General features: G+C 65.9%; 1 protein-coding gene across 5 annotated transcripts; it reads right to left on the bottom strand.

The window, feature by feature from the left end:
• Positions 1–8,668: 8,668 nt before the first annotated feature.
• C3H17orf80 (chromosome 3 C17orf80 homolog) lies at positions 8,669–17,401 on the bottom strand. 5 transcript variants are annotated; one of them, XM_055132867.1, is made up of 6 exons: positions 17,237–17,400; positions 16,645–16,724; positions 13,618–15,001; positions 11,509–11,613; positions 11,114–11,218; positions 8,669–10,271 (listed from the first exon to the last, which is right to left on the bottom strand). In XM_055132867.1, the coding sequence occupies exons 3-6, from the start codon at positions 14,972–14,974 to the stop codon at positions 10,252–10,254; spliced, it is 1,587 nt and encodes a 528-aa protein (XP_054988842.1). In that variant the 5' UTR covers positions 14,975–15,001; positions 16,645–16,724; positions 17,237–17,400; the 3' UTR covers positions 8,669–10,251. The 5 variants fall into 5 exon arrangements, with proteins under 5 accessions (XP_054988842.1, XP_054988843.1, XP_054988844.1 ...); XM_055132868.1 differs by lacking the exon at positions 16,645–16,724 and having other exon boundaries at positions 17,237–17,401; XM_055132869.1 differs by lacking the exons at positions 16,645–16,724; positions 17,237–17,400 and adding an exon at positions 17,062–17,138.
• Between the last annotated feature and the right edge of the window lie 85 nt (positions 17,402–17,486).

Below are 17,486 nucleotides of genomic sequence, written 5' to 3'. Positions count from 1 at the left end.
ACTCAACCTCCATCACCACAGCGGGTCCCCCGAGGCCACCAGGAGTGGTCCCTGAGCACAGAGCCGGGAGTCGGTCCTGAGTGTGGCTGAATGTGGCCCCCTTAAAAAGAGAACAACAACAAAACGTAGACTGGAGCGAGAGCACAGCGGGGAGGGCGTTTGCCTTGCACGCGGCCCACCCGGGTTTGATCCCCGGCATCCCATAGGGTCCCAAGCACCGCGAGGAGTGATTCCTGAGTGCAGAGCCAGGAGTGACCCCCTGAGCATCGCCGGGTGGGACCCAAAAAGCAATAAAATAAAATAAAATAAAAACAACAAAATGAATCTCCAGTGTGAGAAGATCAGTGTTTTTTTTTTCCCTCAAGGCGAGTCCGAGTGAATGAATGAGTGAGTGAATGAGTGAATGAGCAGCCCTCCTCCCTTGGGGCCTTGGTGGGGGCGGCAGGCAGACAAGGAGCCATGGACAGCCGGACGGGCCGGAGCGGCGCTGGCCTGGTCCCCTCCCGTCCCGTCTGCCAATCAAGTGTCGGTGGGCGGGCCGGGCGGTGCCCCTTCGCACAGGGCGCGCTGTGGGCAGGCCCACGCCCCACCCTGCAGAGTGGCACAGCGGGAGGGCGTCTGCCTTGCACACAGACACCCCCGGGCCCAGCCCCGCCAGGAGTACTCCCTGAGCACTGCCCTGGCAGCTCCGTCAGGGCCCCAGGAGGGCCGGGCCTGGGGCCGGGGCACCTGGGTGCAGTGAGCTCTGAGCCCCCTCCCTGTGCTCCCCATTCTTAGGGTCCTGCCGGCGGCTCCCCCCTTCTGCCTCGGGACCTGGGCTGTCTCTGCAAGGGGGCGGCAGCAGAGGGGGCCGGAGGGAGGGAGGGAGAGAGGGAGGGGGAGAGGGAGGGAGAGAGGGAGGGTGGGAGGGAGGGAGGGGCCCCAGGAAGCCTGAGGGCGAGTGATCGGACAGTTCCGGAACCGCCTGTGGCAGCCCAGACCCCCTGTGGTGCCGGGTTGACCCACTGACCTTCTCCATGGCCCAGTCTTGACCCCCCACCCCCAGGCCCGTGCAGGGCCCTGACCCCCCCAGGGGCCAACCCAGGGGCTGTGGGGACCCGCGAGGAGGCCGCCCTGCCCAGGCCCAGCCCCCACACTCACCGGACCATCCCCTCCCCGTGCCCGTGTCCAGGTTCTGGGGCGCCCCCCGGTGTGGGCTGGGGGGTCTTGAACCTGGGCCTCGCGCTCAGGGAAGCCCCTTCAGCACTGAGCCTCACCCCTGCAGCCTGTGTTCCAGCTCTTTCTCTCCAGAACATTCTGCCCCTCCCCCCGCCTCCCCCTGCGCTGCCCCTGCTGTCACTCCACCGTGTCGGTGTGGGTGAGTTTGGGAGCAGGCGGGCCCTGCGGGGGGGGGGGCTCTGGGGCGCCAGCCCCCCCACGGGGTGTCCTGCCATCAACAGGCTGCGTCACCCCCCCACCCCGCCGTCTGCCGAGGGTCTCATGGGGGCAGGGGCGAGTGTGGGCAGCCGTGCCCCCCCACAGGGCTCCCCCCGCCCCCACCCTGCTCAGGCGTGTCCCGGCTATTCCCTCTGACCCCCGGCCCCAAGAGCAGCAGGACGGTCGCGGCCCCGGCTTCGGGCAGGGCCGCCGGAAAACAGCGGAGAGGCCCGTTCTGGGGTTAGGGTTAGGGTCAGGCGAGGGTCTCTCGCGCCCCGGCCCGCCCCGCAGGTCTAAAGCAGCGACCTCTGCACAGAGATTCCCTTGACGAAGCACTTTCGGGGCAGGGCGAGGCCCTGGGTGGCCCCGAGGCTCCCACCGCCCCCTCCCTCCGCGCCCTGGGCAGACACACAAGGCCGCTATTCAAGCCGCTCGCTCGGCCCTCCCCACGCGCCCCTGCCAGGACCTCAGGGCCGTCACTCAGAGCCCGGAGCCGCCTTGGCGGAGGTGCTACCGCGGGGAGAGGGGTGCAGGGGGCCTCTCCCCAGCCCGGCCCACCAGTGGGCGTCGCGTGGGCCTGTGGCCCGCGGCAGGGAGGGTACAGCCCGGGGAGGCCGGGCAGGTGTGCAGGGGGGAGGGGGCGTGGGACAAGGACTGGGTGCAGGGTGGGGCGGGGCGTGGGCCCCGGGGGCTCTGCACCTGCAGAGGGTGGGAAGGGGTGACGGGGGGGGCGGGGCGTGCAGGACGCTGCGTGGTGCAGCCAGGCCTGGTGTCCCCGCAGGGAAGGGGGATGACGAGCTAGCGGCAGGGTAAGGTGTGGAGGGGTGAGTCTGGGCCCCCTCAGCCCCTTCGCGCCCCTTCACTCTGGTCCTCCCGAGGAGGGCCAGGCCCCCACCTGGCCCGGACCCCCGCCCAGCCCCCCTTGCGTCTGCTCCAGGGCTGCAGGCGGCCAGGCTGGCTTTCGGGCGCCCCTGCAGACAGGGCAGGGTGGGGGGGAGCAGGGACGCAGGGAGAACGCAGGGAGAAGGGGGCCGGGCGGCCCTCACCTTCGGGCTCTCAGCACCCCTGCGACCCATTTGGGGCGGGGGCCCGGGGGGGGCAGGTTTGGGGGTTCCAGCATTTAGCATCCAGGGTAGGGGTGTCCTCGACGGGGGAAGGGCCTCAGGGGCCCCTCCCGCCTCCTCCCTGCAATTCACCTCCACTCTGGGAGGCGGCCTCAGCCCTCGAACCCCTCCCGGCCCCCCACCCTGAGCCCCCCTGCGCTAGTCGAGCTTGCAGGGGGAGGGGCGGGGGAGGTGTCCCTGTTTCAGAGAAGCACGGAACATCCGGGCAGGTCAGACCCCAGCCGGCGGGGTCCGAGGGGCACGAAGGGCATGAGGACGCCCTCCAGGCCCCCAGCTCCCAGGGTCGCCCCCGGGACCCCCAGCCCCCACCCCCCAGGGGTCGCCGCTGTCCCCTGGCCGGGATGTCCTGTGGGGCCCCCACTCTGCTCGGGGCCAGCCCGGGGCTGCCGGGGGCGGCTGGGCATGAGCAAGGGCCAGGCTGATTCCTGCAGCCCCCACCCCCACCCGCCGCCCAGGGATCCCTGCTGTTCCCCCCCCCCGTCGGTGCGGCCTCGCCTGCCCCCCCCAGGCCTTCTCCGAGGGGAAGAAGTCTCTGAAAACTCCCCGTGGGGGGCCGGAGATAGCACAGTGGGGAGTGCACTTGCCTTGCCGAGCCCCCCCGCCGGGGTCGATCCCCAGGATCCCACAGGGTCCCCCAGCACCACCAGGACCCTGAGCACAGGACAAGGAGTCCACCCTGAGCATCGCTGGCTGCGGACAGAAAACCAAAACAAACAAAAAGAGAGTTTGACGGGCTGAAGGTGGGCTTCCTGAGGGAGGCACCGGGCTGGGCCCCCGGGACCCCATTTGGTCCCCAGAGACCTGGGGGTGTCACTCCCACTCCCCAGCCCAGAGGCGGGAGCAGCCCCTGAGCGCCACCAAACTCCCGGCCCAAAAAAATAAGATCAAGACATTTGGATAGTATTTAAGACTTTAAACTTAAAGTTTAAAACTTTAAGTATTAAAAACTTTAAACAGGATTTAAAACTTTCTATTGAGGAGGAGTCGGGGGCGAAGGGGTCGTGGAAGGGGGGGGACGGAAGCCCAGACAGGGGCTCTGAGCTTTCACCCGCGCCCCCCCCAGCAGGCGTCCGGACTGAGGTGAGGCGCGGGCGCCACCTGCTGGCCGCGGGGGGGATAGCGCCGTGTGTGCGGGCCGGCCGCAGCCAAGGTCTCCTCGGGCCGGGGTCAGCGGTTCGGGGCCAGCCCGCGGCCAGCATGGAACCAGGGTGGCCAGACGCAAGGCAAGAGCGGCCCCTGTGTGCTCTCTGACCCCCGCCATCTGGGGGTCAGACCTCAGGGCCCGGGGAACGTGTGGGACGGCGGGGAGGGACCCTGGGGTGGCCAGGAGCAAGGCGGGCATCTCCCCTGCAGTCAGCTCCCGCCCGACCCGGGGCCACAGCGGCACTGAGAGGTCAAGGGCCTCCCCTGAGGCCCTAAGGGACTTGCCAGCTCATGTGGGGGCCTCGTCCCCGGGGCCCTGAGTTCGGTGTTTGGGGGTGGGTGACTCCTGCCGTGTCCTGGGGGCCGGGTGGTGGCCCGGGTCCACCCTGCGGGGTCTGGGCGGCTGCTCCCAGCCTGCGTGAGGCCGGGGTTGGACTCGGGGATCCGCATCACAGCCCGAGTCTGGCCCTTGTTGTCACCCCCGGGCCCCGCGGAGTCCTCTGCGCTTCCTTCCTGGCACGCCGCCGCCCCCCCCCCCGAACTGCTCGGTTTGGGGAGGCTCTGGGAGCTCCCGGAAGGTTCCAGAAAGGCCACAGCAGCGCTTGGAGTCAGCTTTAGTCAGAGCGCGTGATGCACCCACTGCATTGGAGGTGGCGTGTCTTCTTGGGCCACCCTGGGGCCCCGGGTCTCCCTCCCCGGGGCCTCCCTCCCCCCGGCCTCCCTCCCCCGGGCCTCCCTCCTCCGGGCCGCCCTCCCCAGGGCCGCCCTCCCACGGGTCCCCTCCCCCGGGCCTCCCTCCCTTGGGTGCCCCCCCCCCCGCTCCGGCCTCCGGAGTCTGTCCTCGCCGGCCCATTTGCTCCCCCCAGCCTCTCTGGGCAGGCACGGGGCACCGCTCACCCGCTCCTCTGAGCCTGGTGGCCGCGGTGAGGCCAGGCCGGCCTCTGTGGCAGGCTGGGACGCGGGCGCCCGCCAGCACAAGTGGCCCTCACAGGCGCCACGGCGGCCGGGCACGCAGGACTGCCAGGTGACCACAGCCCCAGGAATGTCCCTGTGTGCACGTGACCGGGAGCACTTAGACAGGGAGGGACCCGCGGGGGAGGCGGGGGGCGGGCGTCCCCACGGGGGAGAGGGGCCCAGCCCCAGGAGACCCCCAGAAGGTGCCTCAGGGTGCAGGCCCCGCAGCTGGGTGGGGGCAGTGGGGGGCACGGCAGGGCTCCCTGGAGGAAGGCGCCCGCGCCAGTGGCCTGGTACCACATGGCACTGTCCGTCCTCACTCAGAGGCGCAGCCGGTGCTTCTGGGGGTGCTGGACCAGCAGGTGGAGCGGCCCAGGAGACCCACAGGGACCTCGTTTTCCCAGGGCCCCCTCCTGTGACTGCAGGGGGCTCTGAGTCCCCGCCCCCTCTCTGAATCCCCTGCACCCCTCTCTGAATCCCCGCCATCTCTCTGAATCCCCCGTCCCCCTCTCTGAGTCCCCCCCACCCCTCTCTGAGTCCCTGCCCCCTCTCTGAGTCCCCGCCCCCTCTCTGAGTTCCCGCCCCCTCACTGAACCCCCGCCCCTCTCTGAGTCCCCGCCCCCTCTCTGAGTCCCCGCCCTCTCTGAGTCCCCGCCCCCTCTCCGAGTCCCCCGCCCCCTCTCTGAGTCCCCGCCCCCTCTCTGAGTCCCCGACCCTCTCTGAGTCCCTGCCCCCTCTCTGAGTCCCCCCCACCCCTCTCTGAGTCCCCGACCCTCTCTGAGTCCCTGCCCCCTCCCTGAGTCCCCGCCCCCTCTCTGAGTTCCCGCCCCCTCACTGAACCCCCGCCCCTCTCTGAGTCCCCGCCCCCTCTCTGAGTCCCCGCCCTCTCTGAGTCCCCGCCCCCTCTCTGAATCTCCTGCACCCCTCTCTGAATCCCCGCCCCCTCTCTGAGTCCCCGCCCCCTCTCTGAGTCCCCGCCCCCTTTCTGAATCCCCCACCCCCTCTCTGAATCTCCTGCACCCCTCTCTGAATCCCCGCCCCCTCTCTGAGTCCCCGCCCCCCTCTGAGTCCCCCACATCCCTCTCTGAGTCCCCAGCCCCCCTCTCTGAGTCCCCGCCCCTCTCTGAATCCCCTGCACCCCTCTCTGAATCCCCGCCCCCTCTCTGAGTCCCCGCCCCCCTCTGAGTCCCCCACATCCCTCTCTGAGTCCCTGCCCCCCTCTCTGAGTCCCCCGCACCCCTCTCTGAGTCCCCCTGTCCCTCTCTGAACCCTGGCGGTGTTGCCTTGCGTGGGGTCAGGGGGTGCAGAGGGAGGGTCAGTGTGGGGCGAGCAGTCGCGGGGCTCGGCTCCTCCTCCCCACCCCAGAACTGGCCGGGACACTCGCCCGTAGGCCTGGGTGTCGCGGGAGCCAGGCGCTGGCCCTGGGAATGACCGCGGGGTATGGGGGCCCCCCAGCACTTCTGCGGCACGCGAGAAAAACCACTGCTCACTCGGCGCCGTGAGGCCCCACCTGGGTGAAGGGGCGGAGGGGGGAGACCCCGCCCAGAAACTTTCGGTCCTGGGAGCCGGTGGCAGGGCTGAGGCCAGCTCTGGGCAGGTGCAGGGGCGCTGTGGGGCAGAGAGCGACCCCTGCTGTTCGTGAGCGGTAGCTCAGGGATGCTGAGCGCAGCCGGGCGGAGAGCGACCCCTGCTGGCCCTGAGCGGGATCTCAGTGGGTGCTATAAGCAGCCAGAGCGACCCCTGCTGGCCATGAGCGGGATCTCAGTGCATGCTCTAAGCAGCCAGAGCGACCCCTACTGGCCCTAAGTGGGATCTCCGTAAAAGCTGTGAGCAGATGGGCAGAGAGCGACCCCTGCTGGCTCTCAGCGGGATTCCAGTAAACGCTGTGAGCAGAGGGGGCAGAGCGACACCTGCTGACCCCGAGCAGGATCTCAGTGGATACAATAAGCAGCCATAGCGACCCCTGCTGGCCCTAAGTGGGATCTCAGTAAAAGCTGTGAGCAGCAGGAGCAGAGCGACACCTGCTGGCCCCGAGTGGATCTGTGGATGCTCTGAGCAGCTGGGCAGAGAGCGACCCCTGCTGGCCCTGAGCGGGATCTCAGCAGATGCTGTGAGCAGCGAGACAGTGACCCCTGCTGGCCGCGAGCGGGATTACACTCCGCAGTGGGAAGGAACCTTCAGACCACAGGCAGCTCATGTGTGGTCCCTTCCACTCCTGGGCAATTGCAACTCCGGCGAATGCTTTTCCAACAACGGGTGCAAGCAGGAAGGCCTGGCTGGGACCCCGGCCTTAGGCGGAATGTGTCTGGGTCAGCCCAGGGGTCTGTGCCACGAGTCTCCTCCCAACCAAGCAGCAGGTGAACCGGCCGTGGGGCGTGGTTCCTCCTGCTCCTGCCCGTGCCCAATGCCCCCCAGGGCCCCTACTTTTCCGCTCTCAAATGAGAGCAGGGCACCCGTTCTCCCAGCACTATTGGGGGCTCGCTTGCGGTGGTGAACCACGGGCCAGGACTCGTCTGAGGGCGACGGGGTTTGAGGAAAATGGACCTTTTCTTCCTCTTCTGGGGCTGACGTAAGCAGCGCTGCCCCCAGGACGGGCCACAGCTCACTGAGTCTCCTGCGGTCAGGGCCGCTGCTGGTGGTGCACCCTGGCACCTTCCCCTCTGTAGAGACCTCATTTCTGGGGGCACCCGAGCCCTGCAGGAACCTCCCGGTGCTCCCAGCATTAGGGCTCAGCAGAATCCACAGATGTTTTCGGAAATCCAGCCGCAGCCTCGGTTCCGTGGACAACTCAGGATTTTTCTCTCGGGAGCTGGGTCGCCCGAGTCATGCGCCCACTTGTTCTGTCTCGTGCTGGGGCGTGAGCTGTTGGGAATGCAGAGACGCAGCATCTCTGGGCTGCTCGCGCTGCTGGGGGCACAAGGGGGCGCCCCAGGCCCTCTCTGGGGGGCTCTGCTCCTCCAGTACTGGGACCCCAGGCTCAGCCAAGCAGAACAAAGGCTCGGAGTGGTGTAACCCCGAAGCGAAGGGGTCCTGAAACAGGCTGGGATGGCTGGAGTGAGCCACAGGGGGTGGGAAGCGGCCAGGCAGACATGCTGGACCATCAGAAGCTGAGATCAGGGGCAGTGACCGCTACTGGGTACCCCATGGTCACTGTCCCCCCGTCTCCTGGATTCTGAGGGGGTGTGTTGTTTGGGTTGGATGTTGGGTCGCAGCCGGTGGTGCTGAGGGCTACTGCTGTACCACCACTCACTCTGGTCCCAAGCCTTTCGGGGGTGGGAGTGGGCACACCCAGCAGTGCTCAGGGCTTAGTCCTGGCTGTGCTCAGGGTTTGGGATGCTGTAAGGCAGAAATACAAAGGGCTGGAGACTGGCCAATGGTCCCATAACGGCTAAAGCAGCCCGCTGAGACAGATGACCCCATCACAAGTGGAACAGAGAGGGAAGAGTGGCCAGAGAGAGAGCACTGCAGGTAGGGAACTTGCCTTGCATGTGGTGGACTCCAGCCTGATCCCCAGCGTCCCAACTGGTCCCCAAGGACCACCTGGAGTAATTACTGGGTGCAGAGCCAGGAGTAACCCGAGTATCACAGGTGTGGCCCCAAACCAAAAAAAAAAAATCTTGGAAGGGAAGAGACAAGTCAAATGGGACACGGCAACGTCTGTGGCCAAGAATGGAGGGCAGCCTGGTGGGGAAGGGTGTTGGTGTGGTATGTGGACTTTGGTGGGGAAGGACACACCCAGCGGTGCCGTGGCTCACTCCTGGCAGTGCTCAGGGGACCGTAGGTGATGCCTGAGTCGGCCGCTTACAAGGCAAGCGGCTTAACCCATGTCTGACCTCTCCAGCCTGGCAGCGTGTTTCCGGAAAGGGGAAACCTGAATCACTAAAAGGTTTTCTTGTTTAAAAGCTGCCAGGGATCAAATTCAAGACGTGGCACGCAAAGCAAGTGTCCCGCTGCTGACCACCCCCGAAAACAGCCTGAGACCCTCCGTGCTCTCGACTGGGAAAAAAAAAAAAGTGCCAAGGCTGCTGAAATCTAGTGTATAATCACTTTATTGGTCTTTCCAACTTTTGTGGCGTCAGGGATTGAACCCAGGACCTCGCATGTGCCAGGCACCTGCTCATCGCTGAGTCACTCCCGTCTGAGAAGAAAAGTCCCAGTATTTCCCACAGCGCGGCAGCTCTCCAGTATGAAAGACGGATTTCCCCCCAGAAAGTCAGTCCTTCCCACAAGACCCTGGGGGCTGGGCAAGCACGAGGCCCACCAGCCGCCGTGCACAGGACCCAGGCTGGAGGTCTCTGTCCAGGACAGAGCCGGGCAGGTCTTGCCACTTGTCTGGGTGCTTGGGGACCCCCGGGCCACCTTTCCCGCACACTGCCACCACCTTGCTCAGGCCAAGTCGGGCCCTGAGAGAGAAGGACGGAGGCTCTTTGAACGGGTCGGGATGCGGGACGCTCCGCAGGCAGCCTCCGACTGACTGATTCCGGGGCAAGGAGTCGAACGACCCAGCCTCGGGTGGAGACAACGGGCACTGCCAGGACACCACCCCACACGGGCAAGGCGACAGCGTCCTCCCAAGGCACTTTAAGGTTTGCACGGCCAGGGGAGAGCCTCCCTAGCAACCCAGGGAGGAAGCCACGGTTACCGATGGCCCTCCTCCAAGGCTGGGCAAGCCGCACCCCCGTACCTCTGGCCCCAAGGGGCAGCAGCGGGCAGAGCCGATACCAGGCTCTGGTGATCCCTTAGTTTTCTTTTTTGGGCCACCCTGGGGACAGGACGCGCCAGCTGGGACTCTCAGCACCGACCCTGCAGAGCTGCCTCCGGGAAGACCACACTCCTCCGAGCACTCCCCCCGGGGAAGAGACCCTGTTCCGGGACAGAGGTCACTGTGATGGCGTTTGTGCTTTCGGTGTTGAGCTGAGGACACGAGATGCAGGCCACCACAAACAGTGAAATGCTCCTGAGCACCGGTGGGCAGGCCCCGGGCCCCCCGAAGGTGCCCGCTGCACTTGGCCTGAGGGGCGGTGCAGGGACAGCTTTTTCTCAGCAGCCTGGTGGCCCGTGCATGCTTGAGCACGACACCCACCTCCATCTCCATCACCCCAAACCCCTGGACCACGGGGGCACAACGGGTGGAAGACGGGCTGGCAAAGGGAAGGCCCGAAGCAGGATTATGCAAGTTCCTGGCCAACAGTGTGGGCAGTGGCCACCAGTCCAGGCTCTGCCCCTGTCGCCTGGGGGCCATTTGTGAAATACTGGCTTTGGTTCTGGTGGCCACACCTGGCGGAGCTCGAAGCTCACTCCTGGCTCTGCGCACGGGGCAGCGGGGGCGGGGGGACACTCCCGGTGGGTTTCGGGGGACGCTGCGGGGTGCCGGGGATTGACCCCGGGTTGACCGTGTGCAGGCAAGCGTCCTCCTGCTGGACTGGACACTCTCCCGGTCACTGCCGAGCGTGACGCAGACAGACACGCAGGCAGGGGCAGGCACCGACGGACACACAAGCAGTCTCCCGGGCCGAGGCTGGACGCCTTTATTCTCCCTGCCCGCTGGCCCGCCCTCTGCGGCTCAGGACGCTGTCCCCTGGGGCTCTCGAGGGATCACGATGACGTCTGCCCGTCACTTCCGCCAGCGCAGCTCTTGGGACAGAGAGAGATTTTGTCTCAGCTGCCAGGCCCTTCTGCCGGACCACCAGGGCAAAGGGAGGGCTGGTCAGGGCAGCTGTGGGCCTGGGTGCCCAGAGGGCCCCGTCTGCTGTCCCACCCACTGACTCGGCACAGAATTTCACCAGGAAAACCAAACAGTCAAATCTTGAGGTTTCCTTCTGTTTGTTTGGCCACACCTGGCGATGCTCGGGGCTTGCTCCTGGACTCCTGGCTCTGTGCTCAGCAATCACTCCTGGTGGGGATCCGGGGACCATCTGGGCTACTGGGGCCTGAACCTGGGTCAGTCGAGTGCCAAGCAAATGGGTAGGCACACGCCTTGCACACTGCTGACCAACCGGGTTTAATCCCTGGCAGCCCATATGGTCTCAGGAGTGACCCCCGGAGCAGAGAGCCAGAAGTGGCCTCTGAGCACCGCTGGGTATGGGCCCCAGACCAAACCAAACCCTGTCACCCAGAAGGGCCCTTGACCTTTCAGAAGAAAACAAAAAACAAAAAGCCACCAGATGGGGTTGGAGTGCCAACAGCACAGCGGTGTAACATCTGCTTTGCAGGGGCTGGCCTGGGTTTGACCCCTGAGCACTGCCAGGTGTGGCCCGGGCCTCCCCCCACCCAAAGAAAAAAATAATAATAATAAATTTTAAAAACTAAAAATGACGACGACAAAACCCAGACCGGCATCTCCAGAGCCCGGGCTGGTCTGCGAGGGCAAACGGTGCAGACCGCTGCAAACCTCCCGCGTGCCCGGCTCCCCTCGGCCCCTGCAACAGGCCCTGCCCGCCGCCCGCCGCCCAGGGGAGGGGAGGGGAGGGCCTCACTCAGGTGCCTGAAGCTCCAGTTGCAGCAGAGGACGAAGTAGCCGGTGAAGAGCATGGTCACGCTGCCCACGCCGCTGCGCACGGACGTGCCGCACTTGAGGCAGCCTGCGGAGACACGGGCACGGGCGGGGTCAGGGCCGCGGGCGGGGGTCGGGGCCGCCGCACCCCGGCTCCACGCGGCTCCCTGGAGAGAGCGAGCGAGCGAGCACTGTGGGCTCGCGAGCGAGTCCAAAACCCCGATTCTGTCGATTACAGGAGAAAACCCTACTGTCAAGTACAGGGAAAAGCGGGGGGCGGGGCGAGAGCGCCTATTGGGCGAGAGCCTGCCAATCACGCCGGCGCCGCCAACGAGCAGTGGCCCCGCCTGATCCCGCGGTCCACGGCTCCGGCCTCACCTCTTTGAACTGCGGCCAAGAGACTGGTGAGAGAGAGGTTGGAGGGGGTGAGGCCGGCGGGTTCCAGGCTCCTGAGACCGGTCCAGCTTCTTCCCAACAAAGGAACTACGGTTCCGAAGAGAAGCCGACATGGGTCAGGGGTCACGGCCCGCGGCCCACACCCGGTGCCCCCAGAGGCACCTTGGCCAGGGGGAAGGGCAGGAGTGTGGTGCGGGCACGCCCCTTCCCCTGCACCCTGAAACACTTGTGATTGCGGGGGTGCGGGGTTCTTTGGCCACGCCCGGCACTGTCGCGGGTTCCTCCCACTCAGAATCAGTCCTGGTGGGCCCAGGAGACCTGGCGGGGTGTCTTGGACTGACCCCGGGCTCACCATGTCCCAGGCCACCGCCCTGCCTGCTGGCTTTTTGCTCAGGCCCGGTGGTGACCTTCTGACTATACTGTCCAGCGGGTCCTTGTGGACAGGCCGCAGCAAGCGCCCACTTAGGGTTTCTACCATCTGCACCCGTCTCAGCGAAACAGCCGGCCTTGCTAGGAAATGCCCCTTGGGCTGGCCCGGCCCGGCCGGCGGCCAGTGGCCACTGCCCAGCACTGCAGGGCTCATGCAGCACGGAACTCAAGGAAAGGGCTCCCGAGCCTTGGGCGGTGCCCCCCTGCTCCGCTCTCGGAGGGCCATCAGCCAGGACAGGGCCACGGCGCCGACGACCCCGGAGACCTCTCCCTACCTCGCCCAGTGTCTATCCGCACACTCCTGACCCGGGTCCCTTCCCCAGTCAGCCCTGAGCACTGCCAGGGGGGCCCCCAGATAGTCAAAAGGCTAAGTAAGGTAGGGCCGATGACCCTCGGGGGCCTCAACATCTACATTAGAAAAGGCGCGTGTAGAGCTGGCTGGGGAACAGAGTCCAGGGGCTGCAGAGGACGCTGGACACCAGGCCGAGGTCAGCAGGAATGGCCACTAGGCCGGCCCGAGCAGCCCAGGGCACCAGCACACTGGGGTCAGCTCTCGGCGCATGCGGCGGAAAGGCTGGGCACTACAGCTCAGCCGGGAGGGCACTGCTGGCCCTGCACGCAGCTGGCCTGGGCTCTATCCCCGGCATCCCATATGCTCCCTGAGCACCGCCACGCAGAGCTAGGAGTAAGCCCCGAGCACTGCTGGGCGTGACCCCAAAAGCCAAAATTAAACAAAAATGGGGGCAGGGATGCTGAGTAGCCACAGATGTGGCCAGGTGGGGAGAAGGGGGAGGTGCAGCTGCCCTGAGCCCCAACAGCTCACAAAACCAGCAAGACCCCGTGAGCAGAGCACCCGGCAAGGAGCCGCCCCGTGCAGCAGTCCACAGAGCACTGTCTGTGGAGCACCACAGCCAAACAGCCGTTCTCAGGCCTGCAGTGCTCACGGCATCTAAAGACAGTCTCTCTGTCCTACAAGAGGAAAAAATGACGGGGGTGGGGGGCCCTCACTGGCTCTCTCGGAGGCCTCCAGCTGCGCTGGGGTGCAGGTGCTTCTGGAGACGCCAGAGTCCAGCCCCGTCCCTGTGAGTCACTCCCAGCGGCCAAGGCTTGGCTCTCGGGGACTCGTGTTCCCAGTGTCACGGTCCCCTCCCCCTGGCCAGTCTTGGTCCCCGTCTGGCCCGCCTGACTTTGGGACGGACTGTGCGTCCAGCCGGGGGCCCCGGGGCCTCGCCCCCCGCTGACTGCGAGGGCCTGTGGCATAACCGAATGCACACGGCTCTCAGCCCGCCCAGCCCCATCCCGGTGCCGTGGTCCCCTGGACACTGCGCGGGGCCCCTGAGTGAGGGGGGCGGGGGCCAGGAGAAACCTCCTCCCCCCCACCCAGGGCCCTGACACGCCTGGGGACAGTGAGGCACGGAGGAAAGACACAGACGGCTGGTCTGGTCTGGGGGCCACGCTGGGCGCTGAGGGTCACTCCGGGAGGGGGGGGGGCTCAGGACCCCCGGGGGCTGCTGGGGACGGAGCCCACGCTGGCCACGTGCAAGGCAAGTGTCCTAACCACCGGACTCTCTCTCTGTGGCCCCTCGGGCCGGGGCCCTAAGCCCCCCACTCCGTGGCCCAGGCGGGTCCGGCCGAGTGGGCTCCCCGAAGGCGCCTTCTTACCCTGAGAGTGGCTCTCGCCCTGGGGACTGACGAGGGGCGGCCTCAGCGCCACCAGGTCCCAGTACTGCAGCCTCCCGGGCAGCACCCCGAGCCCCAGGTAGGCCGGGTACAGCTCGGGCAGCCACTGCAGCCCCAGCGCGCCGGCCGCTGCCGTTGGGGGGCTCTGCTGGGCGAGGGGCGGGGCTGGCAGCACCCCCGGGGGGGTCTTGGCTTGGGGCCAAGCACCCGGCGTGGCCTCCCCACACCCTAGCTGGCTCAGCAGCGAGGCTCGGGGCGCGGGGGGCCCCCGAGGGGGGCGGGCCTCGGCTTCCTGGGCCGGGAGGAACGCGGCAGTCAGAGTGGCCAGGCTGGGGAAGGCGGCCTTCGGGCCAACCCGCGGCTCCCTGCCAGGCGGGCTCCTCGGAGGAGGCGGCGGCGGCGGAGGCGGCGGCAAACTCCAGCCGGGAGCTGCATCTCGGGCCCGCGGCCCGGGGCCCAGAAGGTCCTTCTTGGAGTGACCACTCGCGGACACCCGCGCTACCGCCACGCTCTCCCCGGCCTTGCCTGTGCCCCCGCAGGCCCCTCCACCAAGGGGGGGTCCGGGGCCTGGGGCCTCCTGGCCCGGCTTGGCCTCGCTCGGGCTCCCTCGCAGACGGAGACGGAGGCTCGGCGGTCCCGGGGCCAGTGCCCGAGTCTCAGAAGCGGCCACGCCTGGGGACACACGTGAGATGTGCTCGCTGGCCCTGGGCTGGCCCTCGGGGCCGAGACCGGTGGTGGAACTGCGGGAGTCACCCCTCGGGGTCCCGGGCGCTCTCCCCGGAAGCGTCTGTCCAGAGGGAGCCGGTCTGTCCGCACCGAAACGGGCCGAGGCGGCCTCCACGTTCTCAGCTGAGGCCGAGGGGCAGCTTCTCTCCGGCTGGGGCGGGGAGGGTCCCCCGGGGCCCCGGGGCGAGGCTGCTTCCGTGCGCGCCGGCTCGCTTCCCCGTTGTCGCCCGGCTCTCGGGGTCCGGGGGGCGCCGCCCGCTGCTGTGGGCGCGGCGTTTCCCGACACTCGGAGGGAGCCCGGGGCCGGGTTCCTGATGTCGCCACCTGCCTCGCTGGAACCTGGGCCTCCCACGCTGACCTCTCGCGGAGGGAGCGGCTGGAAGGGGCTTCCCGGCGTGCCCCTCGTCATCTGGGCGCTCGGTCCCCCGACTCCCACTCCCGGCTCCTTCTCCTCCTGGACGGGCCCTTTCGTCTTTTTGGCACTTGCGCGTGGAGCTGGTTCGGGCGGAAGCGCTTTCTGGTCCTCACGGCCAGGGGCTCTGATCTTCTTACAGTGCGGCAAGTGGGACTTCAACCGCTTGAACGGCTTCTTGCAGTAAGGACACACTTCCATGCTGTGCGGAATAGCACCCTCCTATTCCTGGGGAAAAAAAGAAAAGAGAAAATGTGGGATTATGGAGGGTACAGAGTTTGAAGCTGGACTGACAGCACAGCGGTAGGGCATTTGCCTTGCACATAGCCGACCCGGGTTCGATTCCTCCGCCCCCTCCCGGCAAGCTACTGAGAGTATCCCACCCACACGGCAGAGCCTGGCAAGCTACCCGTGGCGTACTCGATATGCCAAAGACAGTAACAAGTCTCACAATGGAGACATTACTGGTGCCCGCTTGAGCAAATCGATGAGCAACGGGATGACAGTGAGAGTGATCATGACAGAGTCTGAAAACAGAAGACCGAGTTTATGTATTCTTGATTCTACTTACGCCTATTTTAAATTGAGGTCTTCTAGGAATCAATCATTATAAAACACAATTGACTTCCTTCAGCATTCCTTATGAATGGTAAGCAAGCTTCCAAATTCAAGTCTAATCAATAAATGTGACATTTATTGGACAATAATGGACAAAGTGTTCAAACTACCAGTCAGAATAGAATATTGACACCAATGTCATAGCAAATCAACTAGCTATCCCATGAGCACCACCAGGAGTAATTCCTGAGTGTATGAGCCAGGAGTAACCCCTGTACATTGCTGGGTGTGACCCAAAAAGCCAAAAAAAAAAAATAAGTACTAGTATACATATGTACACTCAAGTACACAAACGTGCAAATTAGTGTGCAAATATACAGGCAGGTACACTTACATGTAAAGGTATATAATGCACAAATAATTTGTACATGGACTAAACATGGGCCCTACCTTTTAGCCTGCGGGACAATGAATTATTAACTATGTTAATGTTAACTATGTTAATATTAATGTTAGCATACATATTAACAATTACGTACAGCCCATATGTATTTGTGAAATATGTTCAACACAAGCACAATGTGAAAAAATTATACCATCTATCACCAGTCGCATCTTTTTGTTCATATCCCAAATTTGGAAAAGCATTTAACCCCACCGTTCAGTTGAAACTCATTTCCTTCTCTTACATTTCTTGCTCTTTCTACAAAGTTCCATGTCTACCCCGACTACAGCCATATTCTTAAAACCCAGCCCAGCCCGGCACAGGCTGCTTCACGAGTGAATTCTTCCTCCAGCCGTAATCGTGCAAATACCATCACTGTACAGTACCATGACTGACAGCATCTTCTGACTACCCCCCTCCAAAAAAAAAAAAAAAAGTTAACACGTGAGATCCTAAAACCATTCACCAAAAATACAAAACACCAAAACATAATCCGGGTGAACGCACGTGGGAAGCAACCAGCTCACCTGCTCCCCCAGGAGCCGGGCAAACTACACGTTCTCTACCAATCGATTTCACGCAAACTATTTTCTGGGGAGGTTTCCTTCCAGCAAGCTAATAAACGTTCCCCGGGGGGCCGTTGAGGTACTGACATTAGCCGGTCCACGGTCCGCGAGCCTCGGGCGGGCTGCGCGCGCCCCGCCAGCTCCCCGTGCGCCCCGCCAGCTCCCCGTGCGCCCCGGGGACGTCCCCCCCGCGCCCCTAACGCGTTTGGCTCACGGGCTTTGGCCCCGGGGACCCCGGCGGCGAGAGGGCGCCGGGGCTGGAACCCGGGTCGGCGCGTGCCAGGCGGCCCCGGTTCTCTTACCGAGCCTTGGGGAGATGTTGCGGTGTCTGCAGCTCCGCGTGCTTTGGCGAGGGCCGTGGGCCACCCCGGAGGAACGGACCCTGCGCAAGACACGGAGACGGAGGGGACTGGGGCTGGGGCTGGGGGACGGCTTGCACGGAGGAGGGGCGGGGCCGGGGCTCGTGCCAAGCGCCCGGGCGGCGGAGGGCAGCAGCCCCCCGCGGCCCCCGGCCCCCTCCCCTCCCGCGCGCATCTCCCGGCCGGCCCGGGCCCCCGCTTCCCCGGGGGGCGCGCATGGCCCCGTCACAAAGGGCTCCTCCTGCGGCTCCGGGAAGCCCCCACGGGAGCCTGCCCGCCCTCTCCTAGACGGAGGGCGCGGGGGTTGGGGGTGCGGAGTCGGAAGCTCCGCGCAGCCCTGGCCCGGGGCAGCGTGCCCACCTGTGGCCGCCCAGCCCGGGCGCCCCGCACCGTGACGCCCGCCCGCGCGTGCGCGCCGCTGCCGCCGCCGCTTCCGGGACTCGCAGCGGGCCGTCCGCGCAGCTGCCTGAGGGGCCTCCGCTGTTTCGAGGAGGAAAACACAAGCCCCCCACCCCCACCAAGCAGCCCGCGTTACCTCACAGAGCGCCCCCGCCCAGGCCCCGGATCCTCCGATTGTGACGTCCCCCAACCGCTCGGGCGCGGACACGGGCCTCCGGGACGGCGCGGAGCCGCGAGCCGGCGCGGCGCGAGCAGGCGAAAGCGCGGGCCACCTCTGCCGAGGGCCTCTCTCCCCGCTGGGCGCCTCCGTCGCGCCGCCCCGCCCGCCGTGGGCCCGCCTTTTCCTGTGGGCGGGGCCGGGCGGGCGGCGCCGCGGCGCAGGCGCG

The sequence above is a fragment of the Sorex araneus genome, chromosome 3 (genome assembly GCF_027595985.1).
Source record: "Sorex araneus isolate mSorAra2 chromosome 3, mSorAra2.pri, whole genome shotgun sequence".
NCBI lineage: Eukaryota > Metazoa > Chordata > Mammalia > Eulipotyphla > Soricidae > Sorex > Sorex araneus.
This window is presented reverse-complemented; position numbering and strand designations above follow the sequence as displayed.

What these genes read in the sequence shown, in the direction of transcription:
- C3H17orf80 (XM_055132868.1), bottom strand. Translation starts at nt 14,974, where the DNA reads ATGGAAGTGTGTCCTTACTGCAAGAAGCCGTTCAAGCGGTTGAAGTCC. An exon ending in GGGCGAGAGCCACTCTCAGG is followed by an intron (nt 11,614 to 13,617) that starts GTAAGAAGGCGC and finishes TCGGAACCGTAG; the next exon opens with TTCCTTTGTTGGGAAGAAGC. An exon ending in CTTGGCCGCAGTTCAAAGAG is followed by an intron (nt 11,219 to 11,508) that starts GTGAGGCCGGAG and finishes GTGTCTCCGCAG; the next exon opens with GCTGCCTCAAGTGCGGCACG.